This window comes from Rhinolophus hipposideros, assembly GCF_964194185.1.
Source record: "Rhinolophus hipposideros genome assembly, chromosome: 13".
NCBI classification, from domain to species: domain Eukaryota; kingdom Metazoa; phylum Chordata; class Mammalia; order Chiroptera; family Rhinolophidae; genus Rhinolophus; species Rhinolophus hipposideros.
Genome location: NC_138059.1, coordinates 75,809,180 through 75,830,218, shown reverse-complemented (window position 1 = coordinate 75,830,218; position 21,039 = coordinate 75,809,180). Strand labels below are relative to the sequence as shown.

The 21,039-nt window shown below is 41.2% G+C and overlaps 1 protein-coding gene across 1 annotated transcript in view; it reads left to right on the top strand.

The window, feature by feature from the left end:
- Positions 1–1,607: 1,607 nt before the first annotated feature.
- The window catches only part of PIP4P2 (phosphatidylinositol-4,5-bisphosphate 4-phosphatase 2), a 35,807-nt gene continuing 16,375 nt past the window's right edge, over positions 1,608–21,039 (top strand). Inside the window, exons 1-4 of the mRNA XM_081069921.1 lie at positions 1,608–1,824; positions 15,100–15,248; positions 18,928–19,034; positions 20,085–20,208. Coding sequence (XP_080926047.1) covers positions 1,719–1,824; positions 15,100–15,248; positions 18,928–19,034; positions 20,085–20,208 — 486 coding nt within the window. The 5' untranslated portion in view covers positions 1,608–1,718. The remainder of the gene's footprint in view (positions 1,825–15,099; positions 15,249–18,927; positions 19,035–20,084; positions 20,209–21,039) is intronic.

Sequence of the window (21,039 nt, the reverse complement as noted above, 5' to 3'; positions counted from 1 at the left end):
CACATTAGAAGACATCATACTTTGATTTTAACCTTAGGATTTCAAGCTGGTGCCCAAATGCATACTTTGGAAGAAACAGTATCTTTAGAGAGCAAAGTGAAGACCCTTTCTAATGCCACATGAGAAGTAAATTCAAATGTCTAAAGTATGCTTTTCCTTATGCCCCTTTATATCTACCGTTGGGACTCCCAGCCTCAATTTTGGTTTATTTTTGACTCTGCTACCTCACAGGCATCTGAAGACCAAGACCTGCCTTATTAATGCTTGTAGATCCTGTAAGCACATAATAAATGTTGAGTGAGAAATGCTGCCGAAAAATTACCGTTTGAGACCGTGACTATTTTACCACTGTTTTTATCTAGGCATGTTCAAAACTTTGATTTTTAAAACCACTTTACCAAACTAGCAAAGAACAAAAACAAAGAAAAGAAATATATAAACACAGAAAGCAGGACAAGAATTGTGCCTAGCTTTTTTTCTTTTCTTTTTTTTAATTTTACATGTGAAAGATAATCTTATGATAAAAGTGAACTCGCATCTTAAGATGATTAACCATACAGCAGGGAGGACTATGGGTGGAGCTGGGCCCCTCATTAACTCTCTAGACCTGACTTCCTGTTACACTTTGGGGTAACTTCCACGGGAGGGATGCTAATAAATAGGGAAGCCATCTGTGAAGGGGGAATTTTTGTCAAGTGAGCGGCCTGCTGGAGCCTTCAGCAAGTGTGCATTCACACACTCCTTGGTGACTTTGTCCCCCCCCCTCCCCCGCCGTGGTGGACTACCTGGAGAATCAACAGTCAACATTGAAAACATCTCAAGAAAATAGTTGTTATTTGTCTTATGTTCATAAACTTCATTACTGTATATATGTAAGGGACAATATGGTACAAAAACAAAATTAAATGTTAACCTGTTTTCTGAAATGAAATGTAAACCGGTACGCATCGTGTCCATAGACGCTGTTACTAGAGTGCCAAACAGGTATTAAAACATTAACAAAAATTAACACAAATTTACTTCTTAGACGACAGATGTTCACAAATTTCCAAACAAAAGAACCAGCCATCAAGAAAGAACTGAGATCGCAGGAATAAGCCTTCATGTAATCGCTGCAAAGTGCGACGGCCAGGAGTCCCTCCTCCATGGAGAGCTGCACTCAGATCGGCGGCGTTGGCTGCAGTTTCCGAAATCAGGTCACGGTCTTTAACTCTGCGGCGCTCTCCTCACGCTTCTTTCTCCACTGTTCTGGAGACGGAGAACTCGGGGGAGAAAAAGCTGTAGCCCCTTCCTCCTGCGGACCCTCCCCTGCCGGTCACCTCCAGGCTCCTCCCCTGTCCCCGCCCCTCCCCCGCTGTCCCCGCCCCTCCCCTGTCCCCGCCCCTCCCCCGCTGTCCCCGCCCCTCCCCCGCCCCCGCCCCCTCCCCTGTCCCCGCCCCTCCCCCGCTGTCCCCCGCCCCTCCCCCGCTGTCCCCGCCCCTCCCCCGCTGTCCCCGCCCCCCTCCCCCTGTCCCCACTCCTCGTCCCCAATCCCCGCCCCGCCCCTGTGCCCGCCCCCCGCCCCCTCCCCTGTCTCCGCCCCTATCCCCCTCTTTCTTCCTCCCGGCCCTCCCCTCCCAGCCCCCCGGCCTGGTGACGGACACCTCCGGGCCTCCGGCTCCCGCTCCGGAGCCGCAGCCTGGCTCACCAGCCCCGCCCGGTTGTCCGCTGCCGCAGTCATGGCTGCTGACGGGGTGGACGAGCGGTCGCCGCTGCTGTCAGCACCGCACTCGGGAAACGTCACTCCCACCGCCCCACCGTACCTGCCGGAGAGCAGCCCGGGAGGTAAGACCGACACAGACCTTTCCAGTCCTGAGATTCCTAGAATGGCAAGACCGGGGGGCTGGAGCTCGCTCGCCTGGGGGACAGGGATGCCGGCACCTTCGGAGCCTGCCTGCTGGCAGCTTCGCTGCAGGGCTTTGTGGGGTGTGGTGCATGTGCGCGTGTTTCACCGGTTCTCACCCAGGACCGCAGAACAGGACTGCAATCACACACGCCGGGCTTCGCTGTTTTACGGCAGACCCAGGTGTAGCTGGGAAGTGGTGCTCATCTTTCACGATCATTCGCAGATCCTTTCAGGTTGCAGAGACCCGGAGTCTTGCTCACCTTGGCATCTGTCCTTGAAAAGCTTTAGCTTGGAAAATATGCATCTCCTATTGTTCACCCACCAGTGCTCTGTTCAATCTGGAAATTGCTTTACCAGAAGGAATATAGTTAATCAGTATTCCTAATATGTCTGAAATTCCTGCCCTTCCTTATTTCTCCTGCTTGTAAGCGGTATGTGTTAGCTTTGGATGTGAATGATGAGAAATCAAAAGGGATATTTTTAATGCATATTTAGGTGAGATTGAAATTAACTTCTAAAAACTAGCCAAAATTAATACTGCATATATTTCTATATTTTTCTTCTCAAGATGGACTCCAAAAAGATTTGTTAGCAATGGGATCTGGAGAAAGAAAGAGGGATCTATTTAACAAACTATTAAATTCATTAAAAAGATCTTTGTTCTAAGCCTTTTAGTGGATTCCTGTAGAAATAAGGTGGTTATAGAAAACTGAAGTTATAGAAGTTATAGAAAACTGAAGGCAAGACTTTTAAAAAAACCACTTAAGAGTCCTGAAAAGATTGGTCAAATATGGAACTTGCAAATATAGCTTAAGTGCATCCTTCTTTTTTTAGCCAAAGGAGAGCAAAGTTAAAAAACCCAAGGAAGCAACGTTAATGCTTTTGACAATATGGGCAGATCATGATACTTGTACACAACTTTTTCTAAGTTCAAGGTTTAGAAATTGGAGCAGCTGTGGAGCACGTTGAACTTGTCTAGCACTTACTATTTTTCATTACGAACATTATAACTTGAGAAGCAACAGTTGAGACCTTAATCCACACTTAACAAGATGCAGGACAAAGGAAAAAGGTGTTTACCTGTGAATAATTCAGTGTGATCAATGAGTGAGAAGTGAGGTGCGAAATGGAACAGATTCACCCACAGAAAACACACAAGTTGCGTTTTTGGTCAGCATTAAACTGGCATCAGAGCATACCAGGTGGAGAATTTCCTTTGGTGGGCAAATTTGAGATTAATATTTTACTGTTACATAAATTGTATGGTATAGAAGAGGATTAAATACTTATCAGCGAATGCCTCAACTTTATCAGTTCACCCTTTTAAGACATAATATGTGATAGTTTACTAAGAGGCAGAGTTTGGATTTAAGCAATTTTCTTACAATAGATTTTCATGTCCTCTATATTGCACCTATGTTTCTGTTTTCTTAAATAGTGGCTAAATTATTCCACTAAATGGTCATATGCACAGATCTGCTTATAGACTTCATCATTTGTCATATATTTGTTTAATCTGGTAATATTGATACACAGTAAGGTACAAGTTTCAGTTTAGCCACGGACACAAAGAAGTTTCATTTCAGAAAACTTTTAATAACCAAAGAAATTAGATTAGATAATTAGAAACATTAATTTTATATGGCATGATGTCTAGAAAGTTATAAGCTTAAATGAGAAGTAAAGGCTTTTTTTTTTGCATTTTGACAGAATACCTTTTCTTAATGAATAAAAAATAAATATCTTCTTAAATATTACGAGGAATACACAAGTTCTGATTCTAGAACACCACTTGCCACTCATTTAGAAATTCACTGGGCAGCACAATGTGCCAGAGGCTGATCTCGGTGAACAGGACTGACCAAACCCATGCCCTGTGGAGCCCATTATGTACTGGGAAGAGAAAAATAAGTAAACACATGGCTGAATTAAATCAAGCTGTAAGAAACACTGTCACAAGACCATCGGTTTTCAGTAGTTGACAACAATCAGAGTTGAGGCTAAGCATTCAAAAGACCAGAAACAGAAGGTACTTTTTGATAATGAATGTTGGTTTATGGTACCGTTTATAATTACCCAGACTCCTTTTCTTAAGTACTTAATAAGCATAACTAGCAAATATTTTCTCCAATCTAACCCTTTGCTATCTGTGTCACCTTCTAAAAACAGGAATGTTAGCTCCTACCCCAACATGAAATTTTCCATTGTCTGAAGAGAGTTGGTGGAGTATTTATTTGTAGATTATTGATGATGTAGTGGGGAACAATTACTATTTTGCACCTGATTCTAGTATAGTGTGAATCAAGTGTGGTCTCTATAACAGTCCACCTGGGTTTCTAAGTGGAATGCTGCCAGTGGTCCTCACTCGCAGTACTGGATTCCTACATGGAGGGGATCACTGCTCTGGTGATGATGGTGCCCCACTTGGTACACTTGTCAGCTTTGCTACGGCATAGAAAGTAAACTCAGACAGTTTTAGTCTTACCTGAAAGGAGATTGGAAGAAATACCATAAAATTTACACAATTTGGTTATATTTAATTGATTTCTTTATAGATCTGTTAATTTTATTGGCAGGATACAGCAAAAGTGTGGGACGTTGACACATAAATTATACAATCGTTCAAACAAATGCAGGTATGCTGGGGAGGAAGAGAGTGTGAGCGATTGGCTCAGTGCTGTGGGAGGGGGTGTGTAGTAAAAAAGACGTGCTCTGGTTTGGGAAGCCAGGAACAGCTATTCTTACACTTGATGAGGCCTAACACTTGGCAAAGGGGGGATTGGAAGAACATTCTAGACAAAGCAAACTGTGCATGCAAAAGAAAAATCCTTTAGCAAGCTAAGAACATGAAGGATGGCCAGGGCGGCTAACGCAGGACCGCAGTGGGGAACTGGCTGCAGAAAGGGACTGGAGAGATGAGTGTGGTGACATTCTCCACAGACCCTCCTCCTCTCTTGAGGGCCTCCTGGTTATTGGGGCCCTTGGATAGAGCATTCCATTGAATCTGGGTGACCCTGCGATTCAGCTTTGACCTTTAGACTAAGGTAGCACAGCTGCATGACTTTGGGGACTTGGTCACAAAAGTGGTGACAGAGGTCTTATACTTGCTGCTTCTGTCTCTTATAAAGCCTACTCTTTACAAGGAAAGTAAATTGTCATGTGAGGATTTGTGTACCCTGAGACTGCCCTGCTTTGAAGAACCCTGACTAGCCACATGGAGAGGGACGTGGAGATGGGTGCCTGACCAGCCTTCAGACGTGAGTGTGAGGAAGCCGTCTTGCCTGCCCAGTCCAGTTGAGCCTTCAGATGAGCCCACCCCAAGCCATATTCTTACTGCCCCCACGTGATAGGTTCTAGGTGAGGCGAACAATCCACAGAACGTAAGAGTAATATTGGGTTGTTGTCCTAAGCACTAAGTTTTGGGTGATTTCTTCTGCAGCAGCTGATGACCAGAGCAATACCTATTAATCTGTCCATGCAGCAAACTGTTGGCCATGCTGAGGAACTTTGCCTTAAGCAAGGGGATGTTTTGGTTATATTTTTATTGTTATTTTTTTAACATCACTCTATTTACAGATTAGAGGTTTAAATTTAGGAAGCAAGAGTAAATGAGAGCAGATGACTTGAATGGCTACAGGAATGATTCAAGCAACTCTGATAAACCGTGATGATGGCTTAGACTCAGGTGTTGATAGAGGTGCAGAGATGGCCTGATGTTCAGGAAGTAACTTGAACAGGGCGTGATGGTAGATGGGACCGGCGAGGGAGAGGCGGGTAGAAAGGATATCTCCTAGAATTCTGGCTTCCACAGCTGATGGTATGATTGCCTGAATGCCAGAAGAGGACCAACTGTTGGGGAACACAGCTCATGAGCTTAGTTTAGACATGATGATACATTTAAGATGCTTTCAAATATCCAAGAAGAGATGTCAGATAGGCAATTGGATCTGCAGGTGTAGGGCTGAGAAATGGAGCTTGGGCTGAAAATAGAAAACTGTATTTGCATATGGCAGTAGATGAATACATGGGTGTTGATTGACAGCTTCCCAAGGCGCCACCCGTGACAATGGATGTGCAAACACAACGTACATGTGTTACGTTACTGATTATCCTTAGTCCTTGGAGCAGTGGAAGCATTCAGGCCAGTTGCCTCCAACTCAGTAGCGATACAAATACTATCACTTTCTCTGTGTGCTAACATTGAAAAAGTTTGAGAAGATTTGTATGACACCATTTAGGGAGAAAGAATACAGTAAGAAGAGGACAGAGCCTGGGACAAAGCTTTGAGAAACTCCTACATTCAGTGACTAGTTAGAGGAACATGAGCCTATAAAAGACTGAAAAATAGCTTCCCAAAGATATGAGGACAGCCATGAGATGTAACATCACAGAATGAAGGGGAAGGAAACTTCAATAAAGGAATAGCCAAACGTCAAAAGCTGTAAAGAAAGAGCAGATAGATCAGGAGTAAAAAATATCTTTTGAACTTAGTGTCTTGGGGGTCATTAGTGACCTTAAAATTATTTATATGTTTATATTTAAGTCCTTTTTAAAGAATTGAACAATTCATTTCAATTGAATGTTATATTCTATCATATATTTTAATTGTAAAATTACCTTAAAACAACGTCATCGAAGAAGCTAATATTCCTTGATTCTGAAACACAGTTTGATTTCCTATGAAAAATAATTGTGTTTTACAAGGCATTGTCATTTCCTTTTTACCTTTGAATTGTTTTTTAAAAAATGTATAAATTTGAAATTGCTTGAGGAAATGTTTTCAGTGAAAATAGAAAATAAATTGACGCCTGGTTTGAGAGATAAGTTGTGTAATATGTACTCTTGTACTTCTTAGAAATTGTTCAGTAAATAAGGTATAATTTTAGCCATCCTTTTAGGTCCTCTACCTGAAGAAATCTGAAGTTAGAAATGGTACCTTGGTTTAAAATCGGACAAAATCTAATTTCACGTAGAACTATGAGCTGCACTGGACTAGAGTTTTGCCAAATGGCTTAATTCAGCCTGCTGTGACAGAGTACTGTAGACTGGGCAACTTAAATGGCACACGTTTATTTCTCACAGTCTGGAGGCCGGGAAGTCCAAGATCAAGGTGCCAGCAGTTTGGTGTCTGGTGAGCTCGCGCCTCTGGATTGCAGACTGCTCGTCCCCTTGCATCCTCACATGCTTCAAAGTGGCCAGGGAACTCTCTGGGTCCCTCCCTTTCATAGGAGCACTAATCTCATTCGCGAGGGCTCTGCCCTCATGGCCTGATCATCTCCTAGAAGCCCCACCTCCTAACCTGTCACACTGGGGGTCGCCAGCTGAATATAGGAATTTTGACACAGACATTCAGTCCATTGCACGGGAGCTAGAGTTCGTGACTATATTTAGGCACTCTCAAATCTCTGAACCTCCTTGCAGCCGTGCAGAGTTTAAGGTTGGGGTTTGCTGTGGATTGTCAGGAAGAGATGGTGCACAACACACACAACCCAATGTGTGAGTGAAGTTCTCACTTTGTTTGCCACAGGTTCTGAAGCCCATGGAAGGCAGGTTGTCACGATAAGCAGAAGGAGATGCCAGCAAAGCCCCCTGGAAGCAAACTGGGGTCTGTGCAGCTGCTGCCATACTGAGCCATGGGGTCTGTGGGAGCTTGATTTTGTGCTACAGCTAATGCTCCGTTTACAGGAATTTTCTCAAAGTGGCTCTTGAGAATCAAAATCTGTGTCACTGAGGAAACATCCTCATGAACGGGACATAGAGCCCCGTTTGGTGGGGTACATATGCTTCCAGTTCTCCAGTGTTGTGGCAAGCCCATATCCTACGATAACCCTGTTCCATTATTTGGCACAATTCCTTCATAATACCCACATTTTTTCCTGGCTCTACCCAGCATCTTTAAAACATTAATCAGGAAATGTTTCATTCAGTTTCATCCTTTCAAATATTTGAGTGTCTGTTATATACTGTTCCAGATGTTGAGGAGTTTACATTCTGGTAAGAGTTGCATAATTTCAGAGAGTGAAGAAAATAAGCAGGGCGTGAGGACAGAGTAACTGGCTGCAGGGGAGTGTTTCAGATAGTGTGTTCAGGAAAGGTAACTCAGAGATGACAGTTGCTTAGAGATCTAAAAAATGAATCAGAATCAGCTGTTGGAAGACTTGGAGGATTGTACCAGGCACCTGGACAGCAAGTGTAAAACATACTGTTTTAAAACAAGGATGAGGTTACAGCCTGGTGATTTGGGGGAAGTCTGGTAGAGGAAGTTAGAGGGTGCCGGGAATGTCTTTGGGAACTGGGACGATACCTTCTGAGTGGGTCCTCAGGTCTCCTTGGCACATTCTGAGTTGGACCTGGGGTAGGGATAGTAGCCATAACCCCTGTCTTCCACTGACTGGTGGGCCACAGTGGATTTTTGAGTCCTGAATTAACACCATTTCAGAGCCAGTTCCTATTAATCCCTGAAAGATGTAGATGTTTTCTTTTCCCCAGTGCACAGTCACCTGGTAAATATACTTGGGTCTCTTTGGGGAAAGCTTGGGGATTGACAATAAATCCTTAGCAGTGCTGCTGCTAAGGGCACTGCTATGTTCCTCAAGGGCACGAACCAGCCCTTCCATGAAGGAGCCCTGGGTCTGTGAACTTGGTCTTATTAGGCATCGGATGGAAATTTGTGACTCTCCACTGTGACTACTCAAGTCAGGTTTCTGCTTATAAGATCTAGATTTTTCTATTATACTAGAAGAAAGTAATGTTTTTGTAGATTACCCATCCATTTCTATCCTAGGCTCCTTTCAGTTAGCCAAAGGTCCTTGTGGGTCACAGTTCTCTAGTACCGACTCTTTCCCATTATAATCAATGGATCCACCTTGTCTTTGGCTTTTCAGTGCTGCCATGCAGCTTCTGTTTCCCTGGTGTCCCGATATGCCCACTGAAGTCGGGCAGCACGTCACAGTGGAGGTGTCCCATCCTGCAGTGCCTGGCCGCGGAGGACAGCCACACAGCAGGCGCATGCATCCCGCTGTCATGTGTGTCCATGCCCAGAGACTAACTCCCTAAGCCTTTGATGGCTGCTTCTGCATCATGCTAGAGACGCTCTGACATCTCAGCCTCATTAAATGTAAGGCTGGTGTCATCAGCCAACAAGCAGCTTCAAAACAAATATCGAATGCAGACCATCTGGCAAGTGCTCCATGTCACGAACTTGGCTTCACTCGGTGTTACATTTCATCCTCTTTGATGTGAGTCCTGAGGATCTGCTCTCACACAGATTTTCCAGGAATCTAACAATGATACATTATCATATCAAAACTTTGCAATTCTCTTGTATCGGCTGCTGCTTCTTGAGTCACACTTGTCCTCCTGGGGCATGTGGAGATCTGATCCGAGTTATGGGTCTTGACAAGACAATGGGCCTTATGGAGAATGGCTGTCTTCTTGTAAGACAGCTGCCTTATGTGAGGTTATTACAGAGTTTTCGAGTGAGGCAAGATTTGTCCCCTCAGATACCAGAGGACACAAACTGCGTTCCACTCACAAGTGACTCGGGTTAACTCTGTTGGGTGGCCCCATTCCAAGCCTCAGATTCCCACTCCTTTGCAGTCAGCTTCCTACGTTGTACATGAGAGACATGGCAAGAGTGTGGATTTACCTGATATTATAATTTTGCAGTCTACACAATTATATTTTGTGTTTTATTTCCAGCAAGATAAGCTCTGTGACAATTAGAAATAAGTGACACTTTCAGGGCTGTGACTGAAATCTCTGATTCTGTGACTGTGACTTCACCTGAGACCTTCTACTTTTCTTCCCGTAAGGGCCCCGGTGCATTCCATGAGAATCTGGCCACATCACAGTCCATAGAGTAATTATTGCTGCCGTCATGGTCAAGTGAGAGGCCGCAAACATGACAGTCACCTCCAGGGACAGTGATTTGTCAGGAGGCCACGGCATGCCGTCACTTACTACCACACCATGTCCCACCGGGGAAGGAGCTTGGCACTGCGTTCAAGCCCAGGTGGTGACCAAACCTGCTACTCTAGTCCCATTTCTGAGGGTCTGTTTCCAGGGCTTACTCCTGGTACAAGTTTTTGAAACAGTTAGGGCCCGAAGGTAGAAACCACACAATAAAATCAAGTAGAAATAATTGTTAATTAGGTATAAAGTTGTTAATCAATTAAATAAAAGGTGAAAATATTACCCTAAGCTGTCATTTGGGACCAGATCCAGGAGGCAGCTGCCACCCCTGGTGCGGGGAGAACAACGGAAGAGATTGGAGTTATTAAAGTTTGATAATTTAGAGGCAGGGCCCTGCGGAACTGAGACATGACGTTTGAGAGGCACCAGCCAGCTGGTGCTGAAGTCTCAGCTCTGGAGAAGGACTTTGTACAGCTGGGGTAAGGGCCGCAAGTCCCTCTTCCTCCTCCAACCTTGCCGGCCCCTTCATCAACTCCTATTAGCAGAACACAGCCTGCAGCCAGCTAGCAAAGCCAGGATGTGGTGCGCCGACTTCCAGCCCCGCAAGGCAGCATTGAAGGGTGGCTTTGGAGCTGACAGTCAGTCACCTCATAACTAGCACATTTAATTTCCCATCAGGCGTCAGCCTCAGGCTCCTTCTGACGTGTCATGGTTCCAGGAGAACTTTGGCTTCAGAGAGGGGAGGAACTCAAGGTGGTCTTGTCTTTCTCGGTGTTTGTTGAACTGCAGTGTGGAGGTTTCACAGTAGAAGTCCTTGCCCCACAGCCAAGCTCACTGTTCCCAGCCCCTACTGTCCACCCAGACCCTCAGGAGAAAGGCAGGGCCTTCCTCACAGGCTGATCTTTTGTGCTTTTCTTGCTCAACCTATAATCATAATGTCCTAAAGTAATCTTTGCATTGTAATCTGATGTCATTTTTCAGTTTTGATACATCTTCCTTTGCCAAGGGCCTGAAGGGCTAAACAGTGTATTAGTGGAAATAAGTGAATTAAACTGGAAAATATTGCCATGGAAGAGACTTATAAAGGAATAGCTGAGATAAAAAAAGTATGATACCCAGCAAAACAATTGCAGCCTTTCAAATGCTGGAGGGTATATCTGGTAAAATATGAAGTTTGGATTAATACACCAAGATGAATTAGCAGGATGAAGAGGCTGTTTGCCATAAAATAGATAAATCCAGTTGATGTTTGTGATGGAAAGTGTAATTTGATCACTTGTGGGTTTACAAAATAATAACGATTGCTTCAGAGTGTTTTAGGAAGACGGTTATGGATGCCTTGAGATCCATATTCTTTCATCTTGACTCTTTTACAAGTCTCAGTTTTTCTATGAAGTTTTTATTATCAACCTGATTGTATTTTCATACTCTGTTCTATTTTTTATCTTCCCTGACTCTTCCCAGTCCTTCCCCTCCTCCTCCTCTTTAACTCAGATCTGACTCTTCCCTAAGTGTTTCTGCAGAAACCTCATTAGTCCTTCCATCTTGTCCCTGCACTAAATTTTTGCGATAAGACAGACGAGGTGCTGCTCTCGTGCAGACGCCTCCGAGAGGTTCTGCTCTTAGCTTTGCAGAGGTGGCTGGAGAAGTCTACTCAAAAGTTAGAATCTCTGGACTTCAGTTTTCTCTTCTGAAAGATAGAGAAATTAGACTGTTTAATTCCAAAGATTGTTTGAATTTCTAACATTGTACAATTCTGAAAATATGAGGGATTTTTTTTCAGGATTGAGGACTAATGCTATAATTAATACTACTCACATGGAGAAAAAAATATTTTTTGTTTGGACAAACCCCATAAAGAGAACAACTATTGGTTTAAATAACAAAACTTTGAAAATGAATTTTTGTGACTCTTAATATCTAATTCTCCCTAGTTCTGAGATGACTGGACTTTTTGTGCAGGGCAGAAATGTAAAATAGGCACAATAGTGGTGATCTGCTGTTTTAACGTAAAAAGAGACAAAATGAACACTCTAAGTTGCTAATTACTGCAGGCTACTAACTGTGGAATAAGTATCTGGAATTCCAAGTCCCTTACAAGAGGAGATGGAGTTGTAAGGTCTTCTTGGGTAAAAATCACAGAAATATCTAAATCAGCCTAGGGCTGAAGTAATGGGCAGAAAATTGCAGTGAAAGGCCTGAAAGCTTTGTTCAGTGGAGACATTAAGCGGCCACATCTGTCACTATTGATCTCTTACGTTGATTCCACTCTTCTGCTGGGCCAGGCCAATGTCCTCTGCTGCCTCACCTCGCTCAGTGCAGGATCTGGGGAGGGTCATCTGCAGGAAAGAGCCTCGGTGTCAGTCACACTGCACTCCCCAGCTTGGACCCGAGCTCCTCTGTGAGGACAGTGGCAGTCATGTGGTGTCATTTTCCCAAGAGAAACAGATGTGTCTGATAGACTTCAGTGAGTCACGCATTCATTTATTCACTCATTCACCCTTCCATTCATTTAGTGAGCATTTGTCACAGACCAGACCCTATGGCAACAGTGGTGAATCTGTCCTGAGCAAGCCAGGTATGACTCTGGCCTCATGGGATTTATAATCTCCCCATTTCATTGTTTTAGAGTCTTATTAAAATATAGCTAGCATACAGCATTACACTACTTTCAGGTGTACAACATAGTTATTCATAATATCCCTCATTTTAGATTTATAGTCCTCCCTCCGCTTCCCGAGAGTAGATTTGGTTATATATCTGTTACTGAAGGCTGTTCCTTTTAGTCAGATCAAAAATGATGTAGTGCAGATCTCAGAATAAATTCTCAGGGTTTTGCTGGCTGTGATTCACTTCTGTGGCTTCTTAAGATCAACCATGGAAACCTTCTCTTTGAGCAAAGCTTTTTGCCTGTGTTTCACTGTCCTTTTGTGTAGTTGCAACACGTGCCTTCCTTCCCTCACCACCAATTCACTTGTTTTCTTTGTGAAGTCCTCTTGTCTTTACATTTCTACCACACTGTGTAAGATAGAGACCTGGAATTATAGGAAAACCACTTCACATTACTTTACAATTCAAAGGAAAAGCAAGAGAGGAAACTCCTTTGATCAGTAACGCTATGCTCCTAATCATTACAAAGCAGGCAGCCTGTCCTGATTTTCAGGTGAGGTATGTGGCCAGATCTGATCAACTTACCTGCAATTTGCAAGGGCTCAAGACTACTGTTGACTCATTGCTACTCTAACCGTTGGCTTTTGTCTTCTTGATTAATACATTACAGATCTCTTTGGATTAACCTCAAACTCTTTTAAGGATTTAAAGCTACTTTTATAATTTAAGACATCTGTAGCTGCTTTTCAAGTTCAGTGTTTGGCAGTGCTCTGGTGGAAGCCTCCCAGAACCATGTGAGTTGTCACTCCGAGTGGCCTCTCAGAGCCTCGCTGCTGCACAAATTCAGCTTGTTATGGATCATTTGAATGAATAACACTTGTTGCTAGTCCTTTGCAAGACTGAAGCAGTCTACATGATAAACCATGATGATACCAGGTGGTAAACGTGGATTTTAAACATACCACAATGAGCTATGCTCTAACTCATTTTAAAATATCAGAGTTCAGAATCCAATACAGTGGATAGAAAATCTCTATTTCAAAAATAGCTCTTTTCATGATGAGCTATTGTACTATGAGTCTTTTTAAGTGTCACAGAAGCCCCTTGAATACCAGTTCTATTTTGTGGGCTCCAATCATGTGTTAAGGTTTAGTCCTTTCTAGAAGTCCTAGGACAACACCTTAGAATCAAAGGCCTCCTCATCTCCTTATGCCTTAGTAGCTATGGGACAGGCCTAGGCAGTTGCCCACAATCCCGTTATGGAGTAGTGTGTTTAGCTTCTTCTCCTCAGGCTTGCACAGAAAGCATATATTTCAGGTAGATAAACATGATTCTGAAACTGGGCCCTTTATCTAATTAGTCAGCCTTAGCACTTTCGAAAACCAGTGGCTGTGTATATCTTTATATTCCGGGAATCTTCAAACACAAGAGTATGGAGAACAAAGTCATCTTCTAAGTCATTATAACCATCAATTATCAACATTTTGCTACTCTTGAAAGTTTCATCTATTTACTAATTTTTGTTTTTGGAGAACGTAAACTGGATCCCAGACATATTTTTTTTTTTTACCAACATTTTAGTGGAATTCTTAGATTTCTAATTTAAGAAAGAATTTGAGAATAAAAATTGTTAAATTTGTTTTTGTTTTGTGTCTGAAATTAGTATGGTTCCATTATAGTTAGCTTGTTCCATACTGATGAGTTTAGTTTTTCTTGATTGATTTTTATCTCTACTTGACCGACACCAGGTCTTATATTAATATTTGCTGCAAAAGACGCTTTAGAGCTGATTGTCCAGCTAGGTCTTATTTTCGGGGAAACATAGTATACAGTCTATGTGTATGTACATATTCTATTTAAAAATTTATTTTTTTCTTACGATTTTATTGGGGAAGGGGAATAGGACACTTTATTGGGAAACACTGTGTACTTCCAGGACTTTTTTCCAAGTGAAGTTGTTGTCATTTCAACCTTAGTTGTGGAGGGTGCCATTCAGCTTCAAGTTGTTGTCCTTTCAGTGGAGGGCGTAGCTCAGCTCCAGATCCAGTTGCCGTTACTAGTTGCAGGGGGCGCAGCCCACCATCCCTTGTGGGAGTCGAGGAATTGAACCAGCAACCTGGTGGTTGAGAGCCCGCACTCCAACCAACTGAGCCATTGGGGAAGCAGCTCAGCTCAAGGCAGCCTTGTGGTTGAGAGCCCACTGGCCCATGTGGGAATCGAACCGGCAGCCTTCGGAGTTAGGAGCATGGAGCTCTAACCATCTGAGCCACTGGGCTGGCCCGCCCTATATTTAAAAATTTTGCTTTCATTGACTATTTCTTTGTAGTCAGATCCTTAGTGTGAGATTTTTATTGTAGACATAAATCATCACTTTCTTGTTACAAGTTCTATGAATTTACACACAGGAATGGAGTGGCAATTTTGGGTATAGGTTAGTAAAGGGAATGGGATCATTGGGGTAGACTGTGGCAAACATAATTTGGACTTTATCACACTTAGTAATTAGTCTACTTCACATGATAATCCCATGTGCATTTCTGTTCTGAAAGTAGGTTAAGTTGGCTAGCTTTAAAAACATAACTAAAAGAATGGGAAAATTTTGATAGTTTCTTATTTACTTCTATTACTTATGTGCTCAAACCAGCCATCATATTTGTGACACTCTGATTCAGTGACTAATGCCTTTTCAGCGGAACTCCCACCTCCATACACAGCCATTGCCAGTCCAGACGCCAGTGGTATTCCAGTAATAAACTGCCGCGTGTGCCAGTCTCTAATCAATTTGGATGGCAAGCTTCACCAGCATGTGGTTAAGTGCACAGTTTGCAATGAAGCTACGGTAAGTGGAGATTTCCATTAATAAAAGCATCCATTGTTGTCTGACATCTTCTCCCTAAAGGAAGTACTCCAGTAATGTAACTTAAATGTAGATGTGGCCGGACACAGATACGGCACATTTTTTCATCCTTTCTTTCTTCACTCTCTGGCTGTTTCTCTTTTAACACACAAGGTAGCCTCCAGGAGTTTATAGCTAACTTCACTGTGAAAATTTCATGACAAATTTAAATTTAATGCCATTTGGCTCTTTACTTTCTAAAACGAGACTGAACAACGACATTTATAATTATTTTCATTGTCTATCCACATCACAATGAAATCCATTATAATTCTCACTGAAATGAAAACATACTGAGGTTGACTACAAATGTGGACTTTGTACTTAATGTGAAAATTATTTAAACTTTTTTTTATGTCTATAAGATGTCACTATGGTTTTTCTGGGCTTTTGTGATCATACGTTTCGTATGACACGTATGCCATTGACATCTGTGCCATATTGTTTACAAGTAGCTTGGTATTTTATTTCATTTACTTGATGTTGCTTTGAAATGCAACATCAAGTGAAATGTTCAAAAAGTTTGAAGGGCACATTTTTTAAATGAACTTTGGGAAGAACAACTAACTTTTAAGTAAAATTAAAACAGTTTCAAGTAATAAACTGGTAATGTGTATGTATACTGCTTAGATGAAATATATTTCTACTTTAATGATTAGGCTTTATTTTTTTAATGGCAATCTCTCAAAATCTGCAATTAAATGTTAATTTTTGTTATTTGTATTTTATTATTCTTTAGAAAATCTAGTCTTAAAAAAAGTCAGTGATTATTGTGTCTCTAAGAGACTGGGCTTTATATGTTTTATATAAAATCATAAAATAAAACCTTACTCATGAAGCAATATATTTCATTATAAATATATTGTTCTATAAAGGACATCATTTGGAGAACTTTATTGTTTAGATAGGTGATACCTATAAAACCAGCTTTTTTTTTAGTTGAACACTTACTAGTATATTTAATTAGCATTAACTTCCTTAGGGTTCTTTTTTGACTTGGCAAGCTAATAAGAGATGCTAGACATGAGTAGTACTTTAAAAAATAGCAGTGACTTATGGTTTCCTTGGATTTGATGTTAGTGATCTTGATTCTCCTATTTTTCTACTGTTTTGCTTTCATTTTGAGAGATGCAGTAGATTTATATTCAGAGGTGGATTCTGTCTTTGTCAGCAATTTATCACAGGTTTGCTGTGGGGATTAAAATAATTTCACGAGCAAGTAGTATATGGCTGTAATGGACTAAGTTCCTACAGAACAGTTTCCTTATGTCCCTCACTCGCTCTTACTGTGACGCATTCTCATGTCATCCACACTGGGAATCAGTGTATCCATTCTCCTGGGCACTTCTGAGAGGAGCCTGACATTCCTGTGGAGAGGGACTAAAACAACCAGATAACAAAACAACACAAAACAAATCCAAAGCTAGTAAAAGTCCTTTTTGTTTCGGTAGATATTAGGTTGGTGCAAAAGTAATTGCGGTGTATGCAATTTGTTAACCTTTTAAACCTCAATTACTTTTGCACCAACCAAATAGAACTGGAAAGCAAAGTAAGAGTGGTGTGTGTGTGTGTGTGTGTGTGTGTGTGTGTGTGTGTGTGTAAATATGGATACATTTTAGCAAGATTTAGAGAATACAGAATTTAAGGTTAAAGGAGAAGCGATTACCAGGACAAGTTAATGGAAAATTTGAGAAGTCCTGGAGAAAGAGTAGGGGTAGAATGTTTAGGGGTACTTGACTACAGAACTGATAATGAGTCTGAGATTTGGAGGCTGACAGAGTGGAGTTTGAGTCCTAGCTCTGCAACTTACCAGCTGTATGTCCTTGGGCATGTCTCTAAACTGTGGTTTCCTTGTGTCAAGTGCTAAAATGCTAACAGTACCTACTTCCTGGGGTTGTTTTTGGGGACAGGTAAAGTGTTCAGCACAGTGCCTGCCACATAATGAGTTTATTTTGCCAAGTAAGAATATGAAACTGCACATCAGGACAACGTCCCCGCCCCCATTTCACTGAGGACCAGGCATGACGAGGCCTGACTGGCTCTGTGGATGGCTCGGGGACATTGTTTGAAAGCTTGTAGTTCATTCATTCGCCTTGTTTTACAAATGAAGAGCTAGGGTCTGGCAGTGAGGTAGGAATAAAATATAAAAACAAACCTTGTCATTTGCAAGCACACATTTACTTAATGGGAGAAGTTGGGGATACAAAAATTAAGCCAAATTCTGGTTTTTGTGATACTTTAGATAATATAGCAAAGCATTCTGGATGTTCGTGCAGTTTAGATATTCAGCTTTTCTCGATAATAGAGTTTAGTAAGTTATTGGTGGCTTATTGCTAACTTTTATATATTTCTACCAAAGGTATTTACTTAAATTTTTTAAATCTTTAAAAAAAAAGTTGCAGACTTACAAAAATAAAAATAATAGTACATAGTACAGAGAATTCTCATAGACTTTTCATGCAGAGTCCCCAAATGTTAACATTTTGTCACATTAGCTTTCTTTCTCTAAATAAATAAGTTCTTTTTTTTCGGGACCTTTTAAGGTAATTATAGACATGGTGCTCTTCTACCCCTAAACATTTTAGTGTGAATTTCTTTAAAAAAAGAAAAGAAAAAAGACATTTACTTATGCAATTACAGTACAAGTATAAAATGCGGGAAATCAACATTGTTAAAATACTGTTCTCTAATTTTTTGACCTAATTCATGTTTCTCCAGTTGTTCCGTTAAAAATAAAATCTGGTCTAGGAATCAGTCTAGTATTACATGTTGCATTTGGTTATTGTGTCTCTTTAACCTCCCTTTATATGATATTTGGTCAGTCTCTGTCTTTCATTGCCTTGACATTTTTTGAAGAGTACAGGCAAGATATTTTGTGGAATGTTCCTCCACTTGGGTGTATCTGATGTTCCCTTATGATTAGATTCAGGCTACGCATTTTTGGCAGGCATACCACGGGAGTTGACTTTCTGTTCTTCTCAGTGCATCATCAGTTATTTACTTTAAGAAGCCTAAGTCGTCTTATTGAAAGAAGTGCTTTCTTTGGTGCTATTTAGTTTTACTTTTAAATTGATTGTAAAATTAAAGAAAATATGCTAGGATCAGGAGCTATCTTAAGGTTTTCTTTTTTGTTTTTTTTTTTTAAATTAAAAGATGTCATACAATTAATCACTTCTTCTACTGAGTAAAGGTTAGGAAAAGTTCAAATTTGTGCTGTACTCCTCCTCGCCCACTATTCTTATTGAGCCCGGCCTTCTCAGACAGTTGCAAGAATGCTCAGTGCATGTTTGTACCTGGCCAGACTGAAGGAGATGACCTTGTCTTGTGAACTTTAAAGGGAAACAACTCTTGGTGTGCACTAAACATTCTTCCCACATTAAAAGGCCTGTACAAACTAACTACCCTTCATAATTAAAACGCTACAGCACCCAAAACTTCATTGAGTTCTTGCCAACATTTGACCTATCTAAAAGCACTTATGATGCCCTTTCCTTAAACGGTACTTTGGTAGCACTAGCCTTAGTTTTTAAAGAATCATTTCTTTTTTATATACAAATAAGCTTTGGCAGTCTGTACTTTGGTTAATTCGCTATGTTTGCATTTTCTTCCCTTGTCTATCTAGCCAATCAAAAATCCCCCAACAGGGAAGAAATATGTTAGATGCCCTTGTAATTGTCTCCTCATTTGTAAGGACACATCTCGGCGAATAGGATGTCCGAGACCCAACTGGTAAGAGATAAAGATTCATTCATTCATTTGTTTATTCAACAAGTATTTATTAAAGGCTTATGATGTGCCAGGCTTTGTTCTAAACAGAGTCTTTGTCCTCATAGTAATTACAGGACCTAGATTACTTTTCTTTGTGAAAGGAATGATATGCTTAGTTTGAAATTACTGGTCACAGGTATTTTTAAGATATAATATTCTTCTTGAGCGAGCAGTGGAAGTTTTCTTGATGTTATATAAGTTCTTCATGCTATGTAGTCAGTCAGTGACTCATTGAAGTTATCAAAAAATAACAAATTACTTTACTTGTGACGCAGTTCATCTTAACCTAGAGGTTTTTAAATCATTTCTGTGCACCTCACTGTGCACTGCATGGTCTCTGCTAAGCAAAATTTCTGCAGTAACTTCTGGAGCTACTGGCCAGTGCAGATGCCACCAGGGATGTGCTCAGATAGGACATCAAGTCCTTACCTGTGTTTTCCTGTGAGTATTGGCTTTTTAAACAGTACATAACTCATTTGCAAACATGTCTGAAAGGAAAGGAGCTCCCCCATTTTCCTTCCTGTCCAACTCAGACTACATAGACATCAAGGAATTCCAGCCCCCTTGGGGAACTGTGGTTTTGACTCAGCACTTTGATACCTTCTGGGCACACACGTTTGTTGATGTGGAATATTTTAATGTTTTCAGTATTCTCATAAACTACCAAACTCAAGTTGTCTTTCTACATAGGGAATGAGAGAATGATTTTCCAATTTGATCTTATAAAAACTTGCAAATGGCATTTAAGTGCTTCCCAAGGTCATTGATTAGGACAAATACTATATAATATGTGGTTTCCATCCCAAGTTTACAATGACTCTTATTATTTTTGCTTTTAAAATACAGACTATTGCTACTTTCTGTGATTTTGGCTCCAAAGCCGGACACTTGATTCATAAAACAAGTATAACCTATTTTCAGTGTTGTATTCTGTGTTTTTGACATACGTCGCAGGTTTTGCCCTCAGTCCATTGGTGGGAAAATGAAATTGTTTCCTTTCTCTTTCTGCAGTAGACGCATAATTAACCTTAGCCCAGTAATGCTTATTTCTGAAGAACAACCAGCTCAACCTGCATTGCCAGTCCAGCCAGAAGGTACAAGGGTCGTGTGTGGGCACTGTGGAAACACATTCCTGGTAAGTAAGCAGACATATGTGACATCAATCTGTAAATGTATATCGTGATGGTGTGGATTGGACCACTGCTCATGGTCTTACAGTTTTGTCAGTGCAAACTGATCAAAAGATTAAAATAGAGCCTTTCTGAGAAAGACAGCTAATCAGAGCTGCAGCTAGGATAGACTGCATCTTCTGTGAATTACATAAAAGGTGCATCCTCTGATTAGTTCATTTGCAAAATGGGGCCCCTCTGGGTAGGCTAATGAGAAACTGTACCCTTTACCCTCGGTTTAGTGAGTGGCAGATCTTAGCCCCGCCTTCAATTCCTTGGTGGAGTGCATAGCGTGCGGTTTCTAGATTCAGAAAACACTTATAACTTATCAAAATTTTTCTCATTAAAAAATTTAAACTAAGAGGAAAGGAAATTAACTCTGGCATCATTAATTAGATAAACCATTAGCTAAAAAACAGGTATAAGTAATTTGATTTGAGCAAGAGTTATGAGTTTTACTACTTTTAACTTTACCTGTAAGTTTGATTTTTAAAAGTTAATTTCATGATTACTTAGACTGCCAGGAATAGTAAAAACAGGAGTTCTTTTGTTATTTGCCTTCCTGGGAGACAAAAAGTTTCCCTGCAATTTGAGCATTAAAGAACCCTCCCAAGTATTTGAGTGTGGGCAGAGTGGGCTGAGCAAGGTCCCAGTGGTCTGTAAACAAGACCTGCTGTCACTACCCGGTGAACGAGCTTAAGAAAGTCTTGATGATTTTCTTTCTTTCTTCCAATTTTTATTTTTAGTAAAGCAATTCAGGTACATAATTTCAAATGTCAAATAGGACCCTAAAGGAT